The sequence below is a fragment of the Arachis duranensis genome, chromosome 1 (assembly GCF_000817695.3).
Source record: "Arachis duranensis cultivar V14167 chromosome 1, aradu.V14167.gnm2.J7QH, whole genome shotgun sequence".
Classification (NCBI taxonomy): domain Eukaryota; kingdom Viridiplantae; phylum Streptophyta; class Magnoliopsida; order Fabales; family Fabaceae; genus Arachis; species Arachis duranensis.
Genome location: NC_029772.3, coordinates 98,122,173 through 98,145,417, shown reverse-complemented (window position 1 = coordinate 98,145,417; position 23,245 = coordinate 98,122,173). Strand labels below are relative to the sequence as shown.

At 37.1% G+C, this 23,245-nt stretch overlaps 3 protein-coding genes across 3 annotated transcripts; 2 read left to right on the top strand and 1 right to left on the bottom strand.

Moving 5' to 3' along the window:
* Window positions 1-6,283: 6,283 nt before the first annotated feature.
* Window positions 6,284-7,189, top strand: LOC107467113 (uncharacterized). Its single transcript, XM_016086155.1, has one exon. The coding sequence runs from the start codon at window positions 6,284-6,286 to the stop codon at window positions 7,187-7,189; it is 906 nt and encodes a 301-aa protein (XP_015941641.1).
* A 6,799-nt stretch (window positions 7,190-13,988) lies between these two features.
* LOC107467399 (uncharacterized) lies at window positions 13,989-14,842 on the top strand. The gene is made up of 2 exons (XM_016086489.3): window positions 13,989-14,471; window positions 14,725-14,842. The coding sequence occupies exons 1-2, from the start codon at window positions 13,996-13,998 to the stop codon at window positions 14,756-14,758; spliced, it is 510 nt and encodes a 169-aa protein (XP_015941975.1). The 5' UTR covers window positions 13,989-13,995; the 3' UTR covers window positions 14,759-14,842.
* A 3,061-nt stretch (window positions 14,843-17,903) lies between these two features.
* LOC107466219 (cysteine proteinase inhibitor 1-like) lies at window positions 17,904-18,467 on the bottom strand. The gene has a single exon (XM_016085216.3). The coding sequence runs from the start codon at window positions 18,365-18,367 to the stop codon at window positions 17,999-18,001; it is 369 nt and encodes a 122-aa protein (XP_015940702.1). The 5' UTR covers window positions 18,368-18,467; the 3' UTR covers window positions 17,904-17,998.
* Between the last annotated feature and the right edge of the window lie 4,778 nt (window positions 18,468-23,245).

The window sequence follows — 23,245 nt, the reverse complement described above, 5'->3', positions numbered from 1 at the left end:
TCATCTAAACCCAAAACATCTAATCCCACATTATCTAAAGCCACTTCAAGCAAATCAACTCTTACTGCAACCAAGTCTTCTATTAGATTAAAAGGCAAATTAGTGAAAGTATAGGAAATTGGACTGGATGTCAACAGTGGCAGTGACTCCCATGACTCTTATGATTCTGCAGAAGATAGCCTATATAAGTCTAAACTACAAGACAACTCTACTGAATTAGATATTGAAGGTGGTCTATCTAGGGCAAGGTTAAGGAAAATGAAGTTTAAGCATGCTCCATGTGCTACTTGGAAGAAGGACAAGGAGAAAATAGTAGAGGAACATGATGGTCTTATTGTAGAGAATTCAATGAAGAAGTAAACTAGCTACAATTATTGGACAACAAAGGAAAACCAAGGAGTTTATGATGTATATGATCCAATACATAATGATTCTAATGGAAACGACTCTTGAAAATCTGAAGAATTAAAAACCCCCTAAATTCCAATGAGGAGTGGAGTGAAGATGATACTGATGATGTGTTTTCAATCTTCTCTGAGGGTGGCCTATTTGGAAGAGAACTAAAGTTTCAAGTTGGATTGAAGTTCAATACTAAGAAGGAATTCATACATGCTGTAAGGAAATTCATCATTCAGGAAGGTAGAGAGATTAAATATAGAAGGAATGAGAGCTATAGAGTCAGAGCTATATGCAAGTAGACAACCAAAAAAGATGAAGATATGGTTCGATGTCCATGGGTTGCTTATACATCTAGAGATTATGAGAAGACATGCTGAAAGTTGAAAACTTTTAATAATAAACACATATGTCCCAGGATAAGGGAAATAGGGCTGCCAACAGGAGGTGGTTTGCTGGAAAGTTGGTTAAGAAGTTGGGGAGGTATCTAAACCTGAAGCACAGTGAAGTTAAAGCATATTTCAAGAGAATATGTGATCTGGACCTAAACAAATCATCACTCATCACCGGAGCTTTAACATACGCAAGACATATTGTCTATCATAATATTTGGGGGGTCTGTTTGAGCCACGATAATTTAATTTGCATGTGTTCTTAGTGCAAGGTTTGATCTCGGCAGTAAAGCAGCTCATGCCCAATGCACACCATAGATTTTGCGTCTGGCATCTATGGAGGAATTTTAACAAACAGTGAAAGGAGCACGAGTATAGAGGCCTCTTATGGGAGTGTGCTAGAAAAATTGCTCGCCATGGTTTTAAGCAGAAGATGGATAGGCTAAGGAGGCTTAATGAGCAAGCTTGGGCATACTTGAATAAGTGGCCTAGAGAAGCACAGACAAGGGCATTTTTCAACCACAATCCAAAGATTGACAATATTTGTGACGCGAGGATCAAGGAGTACAGAGCTGAGCCAATAATTACCCTATTAGAGGAGGTTCGAATGTTTGCAATAAGGTCAATTACAAAATAAGGTGAAATTATCCTATCATGTTGGTAAGCTCCCACCAATATAACACAATAGATTATAGAAAATTAAGAAAGAATCTCAAATATGGACACCAGTTTGGAGTGGAGATGAACATTATTAGAGATTTGAGATTCACGGTTGGCCTACTAACATGGTTATTCAGAAATATTTTTTCTTGATGATTGAATGTGTATCACGTTTTATTCAGCACATGAATGGTGTTTGGTTCAGTGGAGTTGGTCATTTTTGTTCACTTGATTGTTAGTGTCTTGAGTTGGGTCCTTTGACATGCAGAAATATTTTTCTTGATGATTAAATATTTATCACGTATTATTAATAACATGAATGGTGTTTTATTGGTTCTGATAAATAATTTGGTTTATTTGTGATTTAACTGAGATTCATTTTGTAGATGTTTACATTGGGAACCCATAGCAAGAAGTACATTGATCCAAAGACCAACAAGGCCTACCGGATGGATGTCGATCGATATGCACACTACTGCCAGTTTCTTAACAAAAGAAAACTCGCATCGCATCCATTTGTAAGTTGTGATTTTTAAAACTTCTTTGATAATTCTCTCGTTTGCTATCGTTTCGACTGAAATATTCTATCATTTTCCCAAATTTCAACTGTTTGTGCCGATTTGCAATGGAGGACACTGGTGATTGTGGATTGCCGATGTCCGAAAAAAGGCATTCTATGTGCTTGATCCTGTAAACAAGAACAAAAATGAAATACCCGATTTGAGAATTAAACTGAACAAATTTGTTATAAGGTATTTAAATGTTTCCCTTGCTTATTGAATGTTTATCATGTTTTATTCAAATCATGGATTGCTTATCTCATTTACTAAATATAAATCCTAACTAAGAACTAGACTAACAAACAATCAAGAAAAGAGCAACTATTCACATATAAACATATTCACACTAACCAATAATTTGGCAACATCGTCAAAAACTTGGCGCGAGATAAATGTCGATTAGGAATTTTCCAAGGAATTTTTCAATTCAATGTCGCAAAGTATAGCCTAAACTGATAAATGATCCCGAGTCAAAGTTTAAAAGAATGTCACAATACTCAAATCAATAACTGGGCGTAGAATCCTGGGTCATTTTCTCTAAGAATTGCAACATGATGCACATCATTGGTTAGGAATTTTTAGGGGTTTTTGAGTTGAATATGCGAAAAGTAAAGTGACTAGAATTTAAAGAAAGGAATAACTAACAAGTAAATTGAAGCAACTAAGACTATTAATTAACAATTAATTAACTATCAAGCATGCAATAGAAAAATAGCAATAACAGTAACATATAACTAAATGCAAGTAATCAAGCTAAGAGAACTAAGGAATCAAAGTCACAAAAGAACAGTCAATCAATCAATATAAGAAACCTTGGCTAGGAGTGGGAATTAGAATTTCTATCCTCATTGCATTCCTCAATTTTGATGGTGAATGCCCATTGCTCTCACTTAGTTATCCTCTAACAATTGAAGAAAAGTCAGGTGAGCAAGATTAACTCTAGTCCACAAGTCCTAGTCAAGTCCTAGGGAAGGACTAGATTTAGTGGAGTTCAAGCTAACAAGCAATCTTCAATTACCAATCAACACTAAATTCTTACAATTCAAGAGTCTCTAATTACTCCACCCTAAGGCCAAGAAAGGAAATTTGCTCCATAGTCATAAGTGACATTTTCTCAAACACTTGGTGAGCAATAATAACAAGCATCATCAAATTGTGAAAACAATCTAAATTCAAGAAACCCAATAGCAACAATCAACAATAATGTGTTCTTGCTCCATCATTCCGATATGTATTTTGGTGACACGTTATGTACTCGCTCGAAGTTTAGAACGCTCAGGGAATGGCAGCACAGTATGCCCCTTGACTTGAATTGTAGGCATTGGCACTTTACCTCTCATGATACTGCGTCATAGGTGACGAAAAACTTGTGAAATATGGAGTTGGAAACTTGCTCTATGACTTCGTATGTTGTGAAACCTATGGTGGAATGCATTAATCTTGTGATGCAGTTCACCTTTCCTCTGAATTGTCCTTAAACTTCCCTAAACTTCTCGTGGGTATACACGTGCTGAAACTAGGCCTCTATTGCTAATTTTGTTGCGCATGGTATCACGGTGTAAAAATATACAGCATCAAATTCTCTCTCTTTGCTCTCTGCTTGTTAGGCAATTGTCGTATTGCTTCACGAATTGACTCAAGAAACTGTTGCGTGTGACGAACTTGTTGAAAAATGCGTGTGTGCTCTCGCTCCTTTGTTTTCTTCTCATCACAGCCCAAAAGTGGTGGCCCAGGTAAACTGAAATCCATATATGCTGATCTTTGTATAGCTCTGCAGAATGAACCGAAAACATGAGCTGGGATAGACCAAAATCTGTGCACGTTTTAACTGAAAAAGTAACGGCATGAAAATAATTCGAATTAAAACCTTGGTTACCTGAGAGCCACTTGTTGCCTCCGAGGCCGTACTTTGTGAGGAAATCATTCTAGTTTCTGTCAAATGCGTCTTTTGTGAACGAGGTCCAAACGACGTGGCTCATCTCTTGTTCGATTTCTTCGTGTCACTTGTAGTCGTTTAGTTTGTTTGGGATCTTCTTCATGATGTGCCAGATGCACCATCGGTAAATTGTTGTTAGCATGCACATCTCGATGGCCCTTTGCATCGATGCGCATTGGTCGGTGAGAATGCTTTTGGTGCCTTCCCTTCCATGTAACGGATCCAACACTCGAGTAGCCATTTGAATTATTGTATATTCTTGTTTTTCATCAGGGCGCATCCGAGAAGTGTCAATTGACCGTGGTGATTCACACCCACAAAAAAAAACCAAAAATCAATTTGTACCTGCATAAATGGACACTCTCACAATGTGATGAACCAAAATGTGTAGATTTGGTGAACGTAAAGACTTAATTTGGGTGAACCGAATACCTGTTTGTGTTGTACGTGGTGTCGAATGAAACCACATCTCCTAAATACTCGCATGCAGCCCTGCTTCTTGCGTCAGCCCAGAATGAATTTTTGATGGAGTGATCACCTTCGAAGTTGAGCGCGAAAAAGAAAATTTTTTTCTTCTCTTTCATTCTTAGTAGGTACTTCCCGAATTCTTTGGCATTGTCTTGTTTGGAAACATTCCGTACTTCCCTTGTAATGTAATTTCTCATGTCTTTTTCTATAAAACTTAATTCCAGTGATTGCTGGCTGCTGCTATGAATGATTGGTAAGTTTTGCTCGGTCTGATTCTGGCTTTCTCATTAATTTTGATGGTGCACCGCATGAGCATGCTTAGCTCCCTGTGTTGTTTGAGCATCTCTGCTCGGTCTGGACAGCAGGGGTGTGAATGATTCAGAATGACTTTGGAAATTGTCCAGAGACCAACGTCCTTTAATATGTGTACGTAGATCTTAGCTAGGTAGTTTATGCCGGCTGAGGGATTTGTCTTTAGAGTAGGAGATATCTTGGATTTCCACTCCCTTCTCTGCTGCATACAATTAGTTGATTCTTAACCTCGTCTCCCTTCCGATCCATGTTCCTTATTTTGGTAGAAAAATCGACAAGTTTGGAATAATTTTTGTAGAATTTTTTAGCTTCTTCTAGTGTCTTAAAAATTATCCCAACCTTTGGGACAAATTGTTCATCCACAACACACCTAGTCTGCATAATGAACTGAACATATTATTATGGTGAAACAATTGTATAGTACTAAATGAATGGAACATTATCCATTATATAAATTCAAATTCGAACAGCTTTCTGCATAATGAACCGAACACGTCATTATGGTGAAACAATTGTATAGTACTAAATGAATGGAACATTATCTATTATATAAAATCAAATTCAAACAGCTTTCTGCATAATGAACTGAACATGTCATCATGGTAAAACATTTGTATAGTATAAAATAAACGGAACATTATCCATTATATAAAATCAAATTCAAAACAGCTTTCTGTATAATGAACCAAATAAGTTATTAAGGTAAAACAATTGTATAATACTAAATGAACGGAACATCATCCATTATATAAAATCAAATTCAAAACACTTGTGTCTACAATTTAGAGATTATCAATTCAATTCAGAACACTTGCATCCATTCAATTCAATTTAATTCAAATTATTAGCAATTGCATTCCATTCAATTTGATTCAAAATTGAATAATCCAAGCCTCGTCCACTTGATTCGTTTAAGAAGAATAATCCAAATTACTCTCATTCAAATGATTTGAAGTTGAATCATTCATTATTTCGATTGAGAAGTACATATCGAAGAAGAAAATGAAGAAGATAAATGCAACGTAAGCATATCGAAAAAAGAAAATGAAGAAGATGAGAAGAACGACGAAGCTTATTACGTTGAAGGCAATGCAGATCAATAAAGAAGAACGCGTGCAAAGAAAGAACTAAGAGAGCATAAGGTTTATGTTACAGCAGAAGGTTTACGTTGAGCAAAGGTTTAGGTTGCAGCAAAAAAGGTTTACATTATATGCAGCGCGTGTATCACAAACGAGTGGGAGGGGTGTTAGACGCGCTTCTAGCTTAATATGCTTGGATAACTTAGATGTATTTTTTACATGGATGTGGAACATTATTGTTAAAAATTATTAAATACATACGCACCCATGAGTCCATGACTTTTCAAAAAAAAGCCAAATATTCAATCGGCTGGATCTATATTCTCACTCAATCAATGCAATTAAGTATTCATTTTAAAGAAATACTATGCCAGAAAAAAGCTCTGCTAGGGTTTCCATGCAGGAGGATGACCTAGTGCAAAGAAGCACTAAAAAGTCAAAACTTGGGAGGAAGTGGATCTCAATCAACCATCGAAAAAGATGGATATTATCCAAGATGATGAAAACATGCCTGGCCCTATGAAGGGAACCTATAGGGATACATTGTTGGCTAGTCATGGATTTGAGGAAGACCATAGCGCCTCATTAGACATGGATGACGATGATCCCAACCTTGAAGATAAGTGGTATAGAAACGATGATGATCACAAAAATGAGGAGAAACCCTTCAACCCTTGTCCCACAATTCCTGTATCTAAGGAGGAATTTGAAGAGTGGTGTAAACCATGGAAGAATGCCTTCATGGTCAAAGTGCTGGGTAAATGTATCACGTTTGCGTTTATGGAACAACGACTCCATAGAAACTGGAAAAAGAAAGGTAAGATTCATGTTATTGATATGAATCGTGACTACTTCATGGTTCATTTTGCAGATGAGGAGGACTATGCGCACGCGCTTATGGAAGGTCCCTGGATGATTGCTGGTCACTACCTCATAGTGCAGAGATGGAGGCCTTTTTTCCTAACCAGATCCACCGAGGTCAGAAAGATTGCCGCCTGGATTCGCACCCCAAATCTGCCGATTGAGCTTTATAACCATCGATTTCTTTGGAGGGTTGGCTCGGCCATTGGACATATGCTTAAGGTTGATCGCACTACCTCTATCCATTCGAGGAGAAAGTTCGCCCGGATATGTGTTGAGATCGACTTATCAAAACAACTAGTGCCACGTATTTCTGTTCTTGGCTGCGAGCTAAACCTAGAATATGAAGGTTTATACCAAATTTGTTTCTCCCGTGGCAAGTATGGCCATAGATCGGAGCAATGCATGGAAGGCAGTGCTAACAGCGGTGCCCATACGGAAGAAAATCGTGCTGCCGACGCTCCGCAAGGTGGGACCCCATCTAACATTGATGCTGATGAAAATGGAAGGCCCGCAAACCAATAAAATCACTGTAACCATAGCAACGGGAATCCCAACCCTGATTTTGGGCCTTGGATGTTGGTGAAAAAATATAATAATAGAAAGAAATCCCAATTTGGACAGAAAAAATCCCACACCGACCAAGAAGCGACTAATTATATTAGCACTGATGAAGGAATTTCTCCAAAGGGGATTACTTCCAATTTGGGATCCAAATTTGGAATCCTACAGGAGGAGAATCTGGAAATGGTCCAGGGAAGTGAGATTGCTGTGGTAGTGGACCAGGACACAATAGGTAAGATTGGGCCTCAATTAACCCAAGCACAAAGAGTAACCGAGGAAATCCATCTGCAGAGACGGGTCATAAAGCCGGGGGCTGGGAAAAACCCGCAAGCCCAAAAGAAGTCTGCTCCCCCCCCAAAATAAACGATAGAACTGGGTAGGAAAAAGATCAATGAAAAGAACAAAGCCAGAACCCCAGGGATCTCCACAACGAACCCTAAAGGGCCAGAAATCGCCATGAAGACAGCAAAAGGGAAGGAAAAAAACGCAGAGCTTGAAGGTATGGAGATGGTTGTTACCGAATACATGAGGAGGATGGAGCAGGACAGATGGGAAGCATTCAAGATTTCGAAAGGTAATCGAACAAACCTGGATGGGCATATGATAAGAGAGAACTTGCTCTTCAACCCAGATAAGCAGCAGCTCCCTCCGAATACAAGTGTGGGAACTACAAAGCACAGGGGCAATCAAGTGAAACTGCCAGACGTGACCATGTCCGATGCAGGTGGTGGAAGATTGGATGCCTCGTCCTCTCAGGACCATGGGGTCCGCAGTCGGGGGGTCGTACCCGCAGGTGATCTTAGCCTTCAGGCTTCTCCTTCTTATCAAGTTCTGATGATGAGCATCATTAGCTGGAACTGCAGGGGAGTAGGCAGTAAAGCCTTTCCTTCTCTTATCCGTGATCTGAGACATGAATATGGAGCCAATATGTTCTTCCTCTTAGAAACCCATGTGAGTGGTGTCCGTGGTAACCAAATCAGAGACAAGATAGGGTTTGATACGTCATTTGTAGTGGATGCAGTGGGTCATGCTGGGGGAATTAGGTGTCTCTGGGATTCTTCTGTTTGGAGCGTGGATGTGCTGGAGCATGACAAGCAGTTTGTGCACCTAAAAGTCTCTGGTAATAACTCCACGCCATAGCTCATCACTGCTGTTTATGGAAGCCCCCAATGGGTGACGAGAAGAACACTCTAGCAAGCCCTTAAATCATATGCTGCTAGGGTTAACCTTCCCTGGTGTCTGCTGGGAGACTTTAATGCTATGCTACACAACCATGAGAAGAGTGGTGGGTCGCTGAGTAACAGTCAGTGTGCCTGCAAGGAGTTTCAGGAGTGTATCTCAACCTGTGGCTTGATTGATTTGGGCTTTACTGGCTGGCCATACACTTGGAAGAGGGGCAATCTTGCAGAAAGGTTAGACAGGGGTTTAAGCAACCTGGACTGGCAGCTTGCTTTCCCAGAGGCTCTTGTTAAACATATGCCCATGTTGAAATCAGACTATTCTCCTATCTGCCTACAGCTGTCTCCCGCTAGCGTGCAGAATAGAGGCAAGCGACCGTTTCGATTCCTTGCGGCATGGATTACTCACTCTGATTTTGGGAATGCTGTTGATGCATCTTGGAATGTTCATGACTCCTGAGCTGAGGGCATTCTGAACTTCAAAAAAAAGGATAAAGGAGTGGAATAATTCAATTTTTGGAGATATCTTTAGACGAAAGCACAGAATCCTTAGAAGACTTCAAGGAATTAACTCTAGTCTGGGGCACTCCCATAACTACTTCCTTGATAAACTCCAAAAAGAGCTGTGGGTGGAATATGAACAGATTCTCCTCCAAAAAGAACTTCTTTGGTTCCAAAAAACAAGGAGTTATTGGATCAATTTCGGGGATTGTAACACCAAATTCTTCCATGGGTCCACTATGATCAGAAGACGAAGAAATAAAATTGATTCCCTCCAGAATGATATCGGTGACTGGATAACTAATAAGGCTATTCTTGAACATATGGCCACCTCCTTTTTTTCAAATCTTTATACAGATAACCAAAACCACACTCCCTTTATTCTGACAAACATGTTTCCTACTATGAGTAGCTCAGACATTAATACCATGGACAGGAACGTGTCAGATGAAGAGATCAAGGATGTGATGTTCAGCATTGGTAGTTGGAAGGCCCTCGGTAGAGACGGTCTTCAAGCTATTTTCTACCAGAGTCAGTGGAACAAAATTGGCAACGACGTATGCAACCTGACTAAAAATATCTTCCAGAATCCAGATAAGGTAAAAGAGGTAAATGAGACTCTTATCACTCTTATTCCAAAAATAGAACCTGTGTCACACCTTAAGCAGCTAAGACCCATCAGCCTCTGTAATGTTTCGTATAAGGTGATTACCAAAATCCTGGCTAACAGGTTGAAAAGTGTTATGAACAAATTGGTTATGCCTAATCAATGCAGCTTTGTACCTGGTAGACAGAGCTCTGATAACATCATCATCACGCAAGAAGTCATTCACTCCATGAGGAAAAAAAAGGGGAAAAAAGGTTGGATGGCCATTAAGATTGACCTGGAAAAAGCCTACGACAGGCTCAAATAGAGCTTTATCAAGGAGACCCTTATGGACATTGGGCTTCCTCAGAGCTTCATTAACCTGACCCTCTCATGTATCTCAACTGCCACAATGAGAGTGTTGTGGAATGGAGAGGAGCTGGAAGAATTCTCACCCACCAGAGGAATCAGAGAAAGAGACCCCATCTCTCCGTATATTTTTGTTCTCTGCATAGAAAAGCTCTCACAACTTATTAGTGTGGCAGTGGAGCACGATTTTTGGAAGCCTATTCGCCTAAAGAAAGAGGGGCCACCTATCTCTCACTTGTGCTTTGTGGACGATATTATTCTCTTTGCAGAAGCAAGCGTGGACCAGGCCAACATCATTAACAAGTGTCTTGATGCTTTCTGTAAGAGCTCTGGCCAGAATGTAAGCAAAGAGAAAACTAGAATCTTTTTCTCCAAAATGTGGGTCACACGGTGAGAACAGAGATTAGTAATGTCATGCAATTTACCATAACAGATGACTTGGGAAAGTACTTAGGTGTCCCTATCCTTCACTCTAAAGTAACAAAGCACACTTTTGAGGGTATCATCAACAGACTCTATGCCAGACTTAACTCTTGAAAAGCCTCCTCTCTCTCCTTGGCCGGAAGAACAACTCTGGTGAAATCTGTCCTTTCTTCTATGCCTTTATATAATATGCAGTCTGCCTTATTACCTACTGCTACCTGTAATTCTATTGATCGCATTTGCAGGAATTTTATTTGGGGTGACACAGACCAAAATAAAAAGGTCCACCTGCTCAATTGGAAGAAGATTTGTGAGCCAAAACAATCTGGAGGATTGGGCATTAGACATGCAGGACACATGAATCAAGCTTTTATGATGAAGGCCGGTTGGGAGCTTATAGCAAGAAAGGATGCCTTGTGGGCCAGAATCCTCCGATCAAAATATGGATGCGGAAACGACATTATGCCTAAAGTGACCAAAAGGCGAAGCAATTCCAATCTTTGGAAGGGTATTTGTGCCTCTTGGGATAAGGTGGAACGCAATTGCATTTGGAGAATTGGCGATGGTTCCCAAATCTATTTCTGGGATCACAACTGGGTTCCCGGAGTAGGCCGGCTAAGTGAATCAGCAACCCAGGTAAGCAATAATATTAATTTTTCTGAGATGCTGATGGACTTCCTTGATATTTCAGGGCAGTGGGATGTGGGAAAGCTTTAAAAGACACTGCCAGAGGAGATCATTAAGAAGATTGTTGCTATTTTCCCCCGTCCCCTTGGAAGGACACAGACCATCTTGCCTGGTGGCCTTCCTCGGACGGAGCATTCAGTACGAAGTCAGCCTACCAATTAACCATGGAGGACCAACATGCCCCCAAACAAGAACTTCCAGTTGGTGTGGAATTGGCAGGGCCCGGAGCGCATCAGGACCTTTCTTTGTTTGGTAACCCACAACATTATTCTTACGAACTCAGAGAAAAGACGAAGACACTTAACCAACGATGATGCTTGCCCAAGGTGCCGGTGCCATGAAGAATCAACCATTCATGTTCTTAGGGACTGCCCTATGCTGAAAGCATCTGGAAAAGCCTTATCCCCCCTAACGGAAGGAGCTCCTTTTTTAGAACCAAGCTCAATGATTGGTTGTATCAAAACCTGTCGGATAAGAAAAACTGGAATTGCCTATTTGGTGTTGCGATGTCGTCTATTTGGTACTTTTGGAATAAGCTTGTCTTCAATGGAGAATCAGTTCATGTGACCACAGCCGTTAACCAGATTAGAGTGAGATCGGAGGAGTTCCTTAGATTCACTAGAAGTACTTTAAAACCTCATAACATCCAAGCTGCAGGTGATTCCCTTATAAGCTGGTCTCGCCCTGAGGAAGGATGCGTGAAGGTAAATGTTGACGGTTCCTGGTTTGGTCATACAAATAATGCAGCTTGTGGCGGTGTCTTGAGAGATTCGGATGGGAGATTCTTAAAGGGATTCTCATGTAACCTGGGAAGCTGCTCTATTATGCATGCAGAATTATGGGCAGTGATCCATGGGCTGAATATTACAACTGCTAATGGCTACCAGTATCTTGTTGTTGAATCCGACTCCGCCGAGGCTATTAACTTCATCAATCGCGGATGCTGCCCCACTCACCCCTGTGCTCCACTGGTCCAGGATATCCGTGTCTTGGCAGCTAGAATCCAGAAAGTCACTTGGCTGCATTCCCTCTGTGAAGCAAATTCTGTGGCGGACCTCCTTGCTAAGAAGGGACAAGAACTCCCTATTGGCCTGCACCTCTTCGATCAACCCCTCCCCCCCTTTTATCAGTTACACTCTTCTTTGTGATGGCTTGGAGATCCTCAGGTTAAGGGGTCTTGAGTTTTTCTTTTCTTTTCTATTTTGTTGTTTGTTTTGTTCGTTTCTCTGGGTTCTTGACCCCCTAGTTCACCAAAAAAAGTATTCATTTTAATTAATTTGGGAGATTGTGTGTGAAACACTAAATTAATTACGAAATAATTAATAAATATTAAATAAAATAAATTTTGACTATTTTTTATTAATTTTTTTGAATTTTGTTAATTTGTCTTAAAAAAATAAATTAAGCATATTATAAATAATACTTTATAAAAGTTATTGTAAAAATTTTTTTTTTATGTTTTTAAAACATTGAATACATTAAAAGTATTAAAAAAATTTATTATTATATTTTTAAAATATAACTTTAAGACATAAGTTAGTTAATTTTTTTTATTAAACATTTTCTTGATAAATTAAAAGAAAGCATAATCATAATCATATTATGAAATTTTAGTATATTGTCTTCTATTTATTTGTTTCCATACAGAAAGTATATATAAACTTTACATAACGAGAATATGATTATAGAATAGTAATAGTAGCAGATACCAAATCCATGATAGATGCATGCGTTAAGCATGAGCAGGGTTGAAGGAAGTAAGACTCCTGAAGTTCTGCCAAGGCTTCTCCCACACAATGGCCTCGTAGTTACTAGTGGCGAAACCGGAGGATGCCGAGAGGATGAGGCGGTAGTTTGTACCGGACACCACTTGAGTGTCACCCTTAATGATCTTCTCCAGCTTGAGAGAGGCACCAGATTGCTTGTTAAACTTTGTTATAGTGAATTGAGTAATGTCAAACATACACGTGAGGGTCGTTAACATTGCTAATTGGGGTCCAACCACCTATGAGTCCTCCTGAAGCTTCCTTCCGCGAAGCCACGGTGGTGATAATAACAAACAGAGCAAGGATGAGAGAGGAAACATGGCATTCAAGCCTCATCATGTTGATGCCTTGAAACCGGTAAAATATAACCATCTACTTTTTTTTTTTCTTCCTCAAAAGATATATCCAACTCGTGACTCGGGAACTTATTGTGACTTGTATACTAATAGAAACAATACCAACTTCCAATATATAGCAGAAGGAATACAAAGAATTACGCAGTAATGGAAGATTTGGGTTGTCAAATTTAGGTAATGTAGTGCATAAAAAATAAGATAGGTTTAGACCCCATGTGTAGCAAGGACATAAGATAAAATTATGTTTAGTTATTTTGTTGATTTTAAATATTTAATTAAATTTTTAATTATAAATATTTTTAATTTATAAAAAAATATTCTATTAATTCGAATATATTTTATACTAACAAATATATAATTGTATATTTAGTAAAATTATATAGACTAATCGAGTAAAAATTATTATTAATAAAAAATTTAAATATTTTATTTTAATAAATGCACAATAATTGTTGGATCTCCTTGAGAGGAGTTTCTGTGTGAACAGTAGATTGGATTCTCACATTCTTATCATCTATGATTTTAATTTCGCAAGGTTCCTTACAAATAGCGGCAATGTTTAGAAGTACTTTTACTCTTTCCAGTTTAAGAACACCCCCACCATTGAATGTTCGTACTTTTTGTTGAGGTTACGACTTACGAGCAAGGTTTTGAAAACCAATTTGAACCGACCAATTAGACCTATGAAACCGAAAATCACTAATTGCATCGGTTCGAATAATAGAAAAAATTGCCTATTTCAAAAATCGATCAAAAACCGTCAAACTAGTAAAAAACCGGTCGGCCAGTTTGACCGATTCCGGTCGGTTTTTGAAAATCATCCAAACATATTGTTTCATCAATTATTAAAAAAAACCCTAATGATTTTCCTTCATCTCTCTCTGGCTTTTGAACTCAATGCATGAACGCAGAGAAGAGAAGCGAGAACTCAAAAATTGGAGGAAGCAGCCATCTATCTCGTCGCCATTTTCCAACGTCCAGTCATCGTCGCCCTCCATTCATCACTGTTCTTCAACGTCCAGTCATCGCCACCATCCTCACTTCTACAAAATCGTTGCAAGAAATTTGTTCCGCCCTTGCTCACCATGCTTTCGCCTCCTTTTCGGCCGAGCTTCCGCCTCTATTTCACCGTGATTCTGCAACTGTTTCGTCGAGGTTTTGTCGCTCTTCAGCCTTTGTTCCGCCAGGCTCCAGCTCTTGTCTCCAATTAGAGCTGCTTATCCCTCTGTTTCGCCATCTCTCCATTGCGTGTTGGAGCCTTTGTTCAGCCTCAGTTCCGCCGCTGTTCAACCCACGTTTAGCCTTCTCTGTCGCGTTTCAAAGCTTCAATTCCCTTTCACTGTTCTGTTCAAATTTCAGAACGTGCACCAACCTAAGGTGATTTCGTTTTCTTCTTCTTGTTCTTTTTTGTATTAATTATTCAGTTATTATTTTATTTGATTGTTGTTTTAACTTTTAATGATTTATTACAGTTTTTGTTTTTTTGTTGGTTTGCTGTATTTTAAAGTTGTTATTTGATTGTTGGTTTATTGTATTTTGAAGTTTCAATTGCTGTTTTAATTATTAGTATGTTCTTACAGTTCTTGTTTTCAATTGTTCTTGTTTCAATTGTTGTTTCTCACTGTTACAGCGTCGTCCCATTGTTGGTTCTTATACCACAATAATCATGGAACAAAGTTGAACACTGAACGAAGTAGCTGAAAGTTTTTGAACATTAGTTCTTTGTTCTTTGGTTTAGTATTCTGCTGCTGCTAGTACTACTCAGATTGAATTGTTAAATGATTAATTCAACTCACAGCTGATGTGTTGTATTCTGTTTTGTTGCTTTTTTATGCTATGCTGAAAAAAATTGTTAATCTTTGTTAGTCTCTAAAAAAATTTGTTAATTTTTGTTAAAATTATGCTGAAATCTTGTTAAAATTGTGATCAGTATACTGTGTGCTGAAAATATTGCTAATCTTTGTTAAAATTATGCTGAAGCATAAGCTAGATGATCTAATATTTATGATTGATTTGGTTAATTCAGTGAATTTTTTCTATTTCTTGTAATGATCTTAATGAGTTTAATAGTGATATAATGACTAATAAGTGACAAATTGTTAATAATTAATGAGATCAAAGGTTATATTAGATTTTAGTTGATGTAGTGTTTTGAATTTAAAAAATATTTTAAAATTCATATTAGGCTATAATTATGTTTTAGGGAGTTTATTAATAATTTATTTATTATTTTATTATAAAACAGTTTTTTCAATTAAACTAATGTTAAACCAGTTAGATCAATAAATCAATGAATCAATAATCAAAAGGATTCAATGAGTGATTCGATTTTTAGACCTTAGTTACGAGCTTGTGAGATCAGGAAATCTATCAGAGATCCTATTCATTACCTGCTGACTTTTTCTTTTTCCTTTTATTACATCTCTCCAATATAACTATTATTAGACATTTACTATTTTTAATGTATGTGTTTAATGTCATGATTTGATAGTTTTGTGAGTTAATAATTTTATTAGTCTTAATTGGTTAGCCGTTAGCTAATAACTGTCGTTTTTTTATTTATTCGTATTCATAGTACACTATTTTTTATCCAAAACAACTTTTAATTTATTTATGTACTCTCACATCCATAGCATAAACTTTATTGGAAGAGGATAAGTACTACTATAGCTAGAACGATTATGCTATGTGTATACTAAAATCAGCCATCAGTATAAAATACATATTAAAATATAAATATACATTAAAAATAAATTATATTAATAACTAATTTTAGTGACTAATTTTAATGTCTGAATAATATTTTTATCATATTAACAATAGGTAACACATATCAAATCCATGAGGCATGCATCAAGCATTAAGCATGAATAAGTCTTAAGGAAGTGAGACTCATGAACCTAGCTTTGCTAAGGTTTCTCCTATACAATGGCCTCGTAGACATGAGTGATGGAGGAGTAACCGTTGACTCCCTTAAGAAGGTAGGAGAAAAAATGCAATAACAACAATAACGATACGAAGTGAAACTTCTTAATATATCTATCTATCTTTTTCTCTCTCTAATGGAGCCTCTCAATCTGTCATTATACTTCACGAAGTAGAAATAATAACAATTCTCATCTCTTTAAAATTTTTGGAATTTGTTGATAATTAAAATAGATTCGTAAACTAAGAGTACTGATCTATTTTAAATTCAAATGCGTTTTAGATGATCCTTTTCTATTTCTTCTATATAGTAGAGTTAAAACTAAAAAAATATTTCTCTCTTCCCTATATTTTCTCACGTTTTCAATAAAATTCTATCATAAAAGCATTTTAGCAATGTTTTCAGTAATGTTAGTATATGATATTAGAACTGCTCCTCTTCCATTCATGTCAGCATTTCGTATAGAGGTTATTATGTCGGCGATGGTGTCCTTACCCACAGGAAAATAAATGTTACCCTTTGCTTGGAGAAATAGAGAGAACATGTATCACACGTGCAAAATCTGAGAAAATACCACATGAATATTCGACCATAATAGGTATTCAAGAATCAGTACATGAAATTTTAATGAATTTGAAAGAAATAGTATTAAGAAGTAATCTGTATAGGACTCGAGACGCATCTATTTGTATCAAAGGTCCCGAATATGTAACAGCTCAAGACATCATTTTACCACCATCTCTCTCTAAACCGCATTAGATCATTGTGTATAAAAAAATAATAAACTAAATATTATTATACTAATAAATCATATTATTTCATCATAAATTAATCTCAATCTAATTAATCTTAAAAATTCATCTAATAAAAAACAAAAAAAGACAAGACTAATTAAAATTTATTAAATGTATTCACTAGGAGTGCACATGGACCGGGTGAAGCCGAGTTTGATGGGATTCAGGCCCAACCCGAAATATACATCGGGTCTATTTATTAGACCCGAACCCGACCCTAGATCCGATGAAACCAATACACTTTCGAGCTACAATTATACCGGGTGAAAATCGGGCCGTTAACATTACATTACGTTGATACCTTCTTGTAAGCTAGTATGTAAAAATATCCAAATTTTCAAAACTCCAGCCATTATTTAACATGGTAAAATTTACTTAGAAAAATATAACAAGAACCAACCATTCTTTAAAATTAAAGCATAATCAAAATCAATACTAAAGCAAAACCACAATCAATACTAATATTGTCTAATAATACCAAATATTTAAATCAATACAAATAACACAATATTATGCATTAGTCTAAAGTCTTATGCATTCTAAACATAAACATTAACTTATTGTCTTATAATGACTAATAACACAAAATATTAAGGTTTACAATACTTAAATTTCACATAAAAATAGTCATGATCCATCACTAATAACACAAAATATTAATTGTGTATGATGACCGGGCTACCGGGCCGACTTCGGGAGACTCGAGTTATGGCCCGGACCCGACCCGAAATAATGACCGGGTCTATTTTTAAGACCCTTACCCGACCCTAAACCCAATAAAATTACACCAAATTAGCCTCTAAAGTGTTTGGGACCGGGCCAGATCTTTGAGCCGGGCCGGGTCTGTGCACCACTAGTATTCACACATCCATCCACTATTTTTTTTTAAAAAAAAAAAAACTAAATATACAACCGATAGAATCAATTTTTTCACTCAAGGCTATTAAGTTTTCACTTCTAATTTATAGAGGACAGTGTGTGAATCACTGAATCATTAACATGATATAATAACGATAATATATGGAAAGAAAGCATAATCGTAATCATAATCATAGTATGAAATTTCAGTATATAACTATATATTATCTTCGATTTATTTACTCCCATAAAAAAGCATGAACTTTACATAACGAGGATATGATTATATAGAATAATAATATAGTAGGAAATACATGCATCAAGCATCAATCATGAAGAGGGTGGAAGGAAATGAGCTTCCTCGAGTTCTGAGAATTATTCTCAAACACAATGGCCTCGTACCTATTATCAGGGAGGCCACCGAATGTCAACAGGAGGAGGTTGTAGTTTACGCCGCCAGACACCACCTGTGTATAGCCGTTGTTGATCTTCACCAACTTGAGATGGGCAGCAGATTGCTTATTATAGTCTGTCACAGCAAATTGAGCAATATCTACCACGTGAGGGTCGTTGAGATTTTTTATTGGGTTCAAACCATTGGCGATTAGTCCTCCTGAAGCTTCCTTATGGGAAGCCATGGTGGCGGTAATGCAGAGAGCAAAGAGGATGCAAAAAACATAGCATTCACGTCTCATTGTATTGAAATTGGTAGAATGTAACCGTCCACTTTTTCTTTTTTTCCTTATCAAAAGTTTTCAGACTGTGACTCGTAAACTGGTGAATTGTATATATTATTGCAATATCAACTTCCATTTTATAGCTAAAAAATTACAGAGATTTATAACGATATACGTGGAAGATTTGGCGGTCAAATTTTGGTCAAATTTAAGTAAGGTAGTACATTATAAATAATTAATTATTTAATGAGAAATTAAATGTGACCATCAGTTTTTTATAATTTTAGTCGAGGTAAGCTCCACTTTGGTCTTTAAGATTGACGAGTTGCATTGATTTGATTTCTGATTTTTCAATTGTTATAATTTAATCTTTTATATTCAAAAAAGTGTATTAATATAGTCTCTCCTCAATACTGTTAGTAATATAATTTAAGTATTGTCATGTTGGATATATTAAAACGATGTTTTACACGTTTTAATGCTAAAAAAGCACTAAATGATGTCATTTCAAGATTTGAACAATATTAAAAAAGAGGGGTACAATATAATATTTTAGTATTATTCAAATCCTCAAACAACGTCATTTAGTGCCTTCTTTAGTGCCAAAATGCATACCACGTCGTTTTAATATATATAGCGTGACAAGGTTTGAACTATGCAACTAGCAATGTTGAGTTCCATCGATGGAAGATATACGAAGGACTATATTAGTGTATTTTCTTGAATTTGGAAAATTAAATTATGCCAATTAAAAAGGCAAAGATTAAATAAGTGCAACTCGCTAATTTCAAAAACTAAAATGGATTTTAACTCAATTTTAGTCCCTATTTGACTATTATAAATATTAATTATCATTTATGTGTATTAATTATCATTTAAGTAAGGTAGTGCATTATAAATATTAATTAGGGTTAAAAACAGAAATAAGTCTAGGAAAGCTCCATTTTACGTGAATCAGCCAATAAGAAAATCGTTTCATCAATCAACCAAAGGGCATTTATATATAATTTGAACTAGGTTAGTTCGATTTAATTTTGTACATAATTCGAACCAATTTGGTTCGAACTCTAAGTTTATAATTCGAACTAAGGGAGTTCGAATTACACTTCTCAAGTAATTCTAATCAGGTAGGTTAATTGGTTCGAATTACACAAACTATATTTCAAACCAGGGTGGTTCGAATTACTGAGGACCATAGCTGTATATATATGGTGTGAACGTGAGTTGCTCTCATTAGAGGGGGTAAGATAGCTAGTGAGGAGAGTTTCGTAGTGTTGGTTTACCACAGAGGATCCATTAAGAGGAAAACTCGTTCCGGTGTAAAGTTCACTGATAAGGATTCTCTGTATATGATCGTCAGGCCTACGACGAGGTATGAGGACCTTGTTAGCTCTGTACTGCTGAAACTTGGTCTCGAAAGTGTGAAACGGGTTAAGAATTTTTTCTATCACATTCCAATCACGGTGCTCCAGGAAACCGTTAAGTATGATTATTTCACGATCGGGAGTGATGAGGACTTGCAGGTCATGTTTCATTGTCGCCGGCAGTTTCCAGAGGTGAGGACACCAGAACTGTTGGCAAAGTTGGTTGACGTGGTATCCAGCTCGGGGGTTCGAACCGGAATACCACCACTTTAGCCACGGTAGCCGGTTCTAGCTCTAGACCTGCCGTTGCTTCTTCCTCCGTCCCTGCGTACCAGCCACCCGTCCAACCTGTTGGCCAAGCAGAAGGCTGTTGCCCTCATCTATGGTGACTGGGATGAGTCGTACAACGAGCTCCCAAGGTGGGTGTTAGTAGTCCAGTTGACAATGCCTGGTACTGTTGCAGTCCATAGGACGAGTCCTGGTCATATCGGTGCACAGTTGGACGAGTCTCAAGCTTATTTTCACAGACTATTCTGGACGTTTCCACCGTGTATCAAGGCATTCCGTCATTGCAAGCCCCTAGTTAGTATTGACGGCACCCATCTCTATGGCAAGTATGGGGGAACGTTGCTTGTCGCGATTGTACAGGACGGGAACTCTAACATACTCCCTGTGGCATTCGCATTAGTCGAGGGTGAGAATGCTGAGTCATGGACTTTCTTTCTCTCCCACCTGCGTCAGCATGTGACACCGCAGCCGGGTCTGCTGGTTATATCGGACATGCATAATGGCATTAAGGCCGCGCTTGAGGCTCCTGACGGTGGATGGTTACCTCCGTCTGCATACCGGACATTCTGCATTCTACATGTAGCGGCAAATTTCGCCCTAACCTTTAAGGGCAAAGACGCAATGAGGATACTTGTGAATGCGGCGTACGCTAAGACCGAGGTTGAGTTCCATTACTGGTTTGATATTCTGATGTTTGAAGACCCGGCGATGTGTGACTGGGCGAACCGGATTGAGTATTCATTGTGGACACAGCATTATGATGAGGGGCGTAGATTCGGACACATGACGACGAATATCTCTGAGTATGTGAACTCAATCCTCAAGGGTGTCAGAAACCTTCCTGTGTGTTCGCTAGTGAAGGCAACATACGGAAGGTTGGCCGAATTATTTGTTTGCAAATGGAAAGAGGCTGAGGCGCAGCAGGGAACCGGACAACAATTTAGTTAGCACTTGGAAAGTGTATAAAAGCCAACTTGAAGATGGCTAGGTGCTTCACGCTGACTTTGTATGACAGGGATAACTCCGAGTTCACTGTCGCAGAGACAACTCTTACTGGTTCTTTCTCGTTGGGTAGCTACAGAGTCTCGTTTGCATCTCAGACATGTGACTGCAGATACTTCCAGGCACTTCATTTTTCGTGTCCCCGTGCACTGGCATGCTGCTCCTACTCACGGCTTACATGGGAGCCTTACGTCCACCAGGTGTATCGTCTTAGTTCGGTCTTCAGTGTGTATCGGATGGGTTTCACACCTCCCATTCCGGAGGGTTTCTGACCACCATATGACGGGCCGACTGTCATCCTAGACCCGAATAAGAGGCGTGCGAGAGAGGGTCGTCTGAGGTCCCCTCGGATATGGACCAAAAAGGACGAGGCAGACCCGAACCGGCCAAAGAGATGTGGGCTTTGTCGGCAGCCCGGCCACACACGTCGGAGTTGCCCACAGCTCCGAGGAGCAGAGCACACACGGGGGCATGATTAGGTGTATTGCTAGCTTTGGTACTTTTGTTATTTCAATTTCGCGTTTAGATTCCACTATTATCGGTTTTCTTAATTGTAGTTGGTAAGTGATAAAATTTGTTAATGTTAGTGTGATGTACTGTGAATGGGATCATAATTGATGAATATGTTTTGTTTCCGGAGTTTTAAATGAAATGTATGTTGAATGCACACCGGAACAACAAACTCTACGAGTTAAATTAAGACATGACGCAGAAACTATACTAGTAACAGAAATTAGTGTTTCGAACGAATTGTGAGTAATTCGAACCAACCTGGTTCGAATTACTATTTGATGCAATTTGAAAGTAATTCGAACCAACTCGGTTCGAATTACCTGGGGAGTTGTTCACGTGTGTAATTCGAACCATGCTAGTTCGATGTATGCTGGTTGCAATTCGAACCAAGTCGGTTCGATTTATATGTTAACGTAGTTCGAACCAAGCTAGTTCGAATTACATAGTAATGTGCTTTGGCTGATTCGTTAAACAATTTTCAGCTTGGCTTATTCAGGTAATTTTTTGGCTCCCTTAGTTTATTTCTGTTTTTTCCCTATTAATTATCGTTATAATAATGACTTGTTGACCGAAAACGGTTATTGGTTAGTAATGAATGCCGCTATGGTCCGTTTTTTTTTATAATAAACCCTACTTTGATGTAATTGTTCATGAATCGGATTTGACTTACATATCCGCGATATTTATTCGAATCCAATTCAAAAATTGTGGATATAGATTTGATCTACAAAATTTTTGGATCGGATTAGATCCGCACACTAATCGAATTGGATTGTGAATTTTGTGTTGGTATCCGTATATCCGATTCGCATATCTGTATATCCGTAAAAATAAAGAAATAAATAAGTAAATATTCTTTTTTATGTTTTATTTTAACTAATAATTATTATATATGTTGTATTATTTTAATTTATTATTTAAAAAAGTATGTTTAATATTATTTTAAGAGTAAATATATTTAAAAGAATAGAAAAAATAAATTTTATTGATTTTTTAATGAAAATAAACTTTTTAAAAATATTTTTGTGTTTTACAAATATATCCGATCCAATTAGATCCGCAAATGTGCGGATCGGATCGAAATTTTGGTCATATTCAATCCGATCCGCGTTTACTCCTAGATGTGACTTTTTTTTAACAATTATATACGAATTTTTTTTATTTTATTAATTAAAAAATAATTTAAATACACAATTAATTTGTAATAACGGTATTTTTATATAAGTATTAAGATAAGAATATTTAGTATATAAATAGTAATTTTTATTAGTAATTACTTCGCATTTAAAATTATTATCTTTGAAAATTACAAAATTTTGTATTGTATTTGATAAATTAAAAAAAATTATATATTTGTTTGTAATTGCAATTCTTAGAATTGATTTATACTTATCAAAATTGAAATATCTAACATAATCTTACACTAATAAATATCAAACTTTACTTTTATATTTATATTCATTTATGTTTTTTATTTTAAAAACTATTTTTAATTTAATTTATAAAACCTAGATGCTATAATTTTTATAAAATCATCTTTAAAAATTAACTTTAAAAAATACCCTCGAAAAATATTTTTTATTTTTTAAACATAAACAATAAAATAATTGTTACTATAAAATTTTACAAAATAATAGTTAAATCTAAAGTGTAACGGTTTTTAATATTAAAATATATAAAATAATGAGTAAAATTATATGTATCTTTAAAATAGAATAATTACTCATTA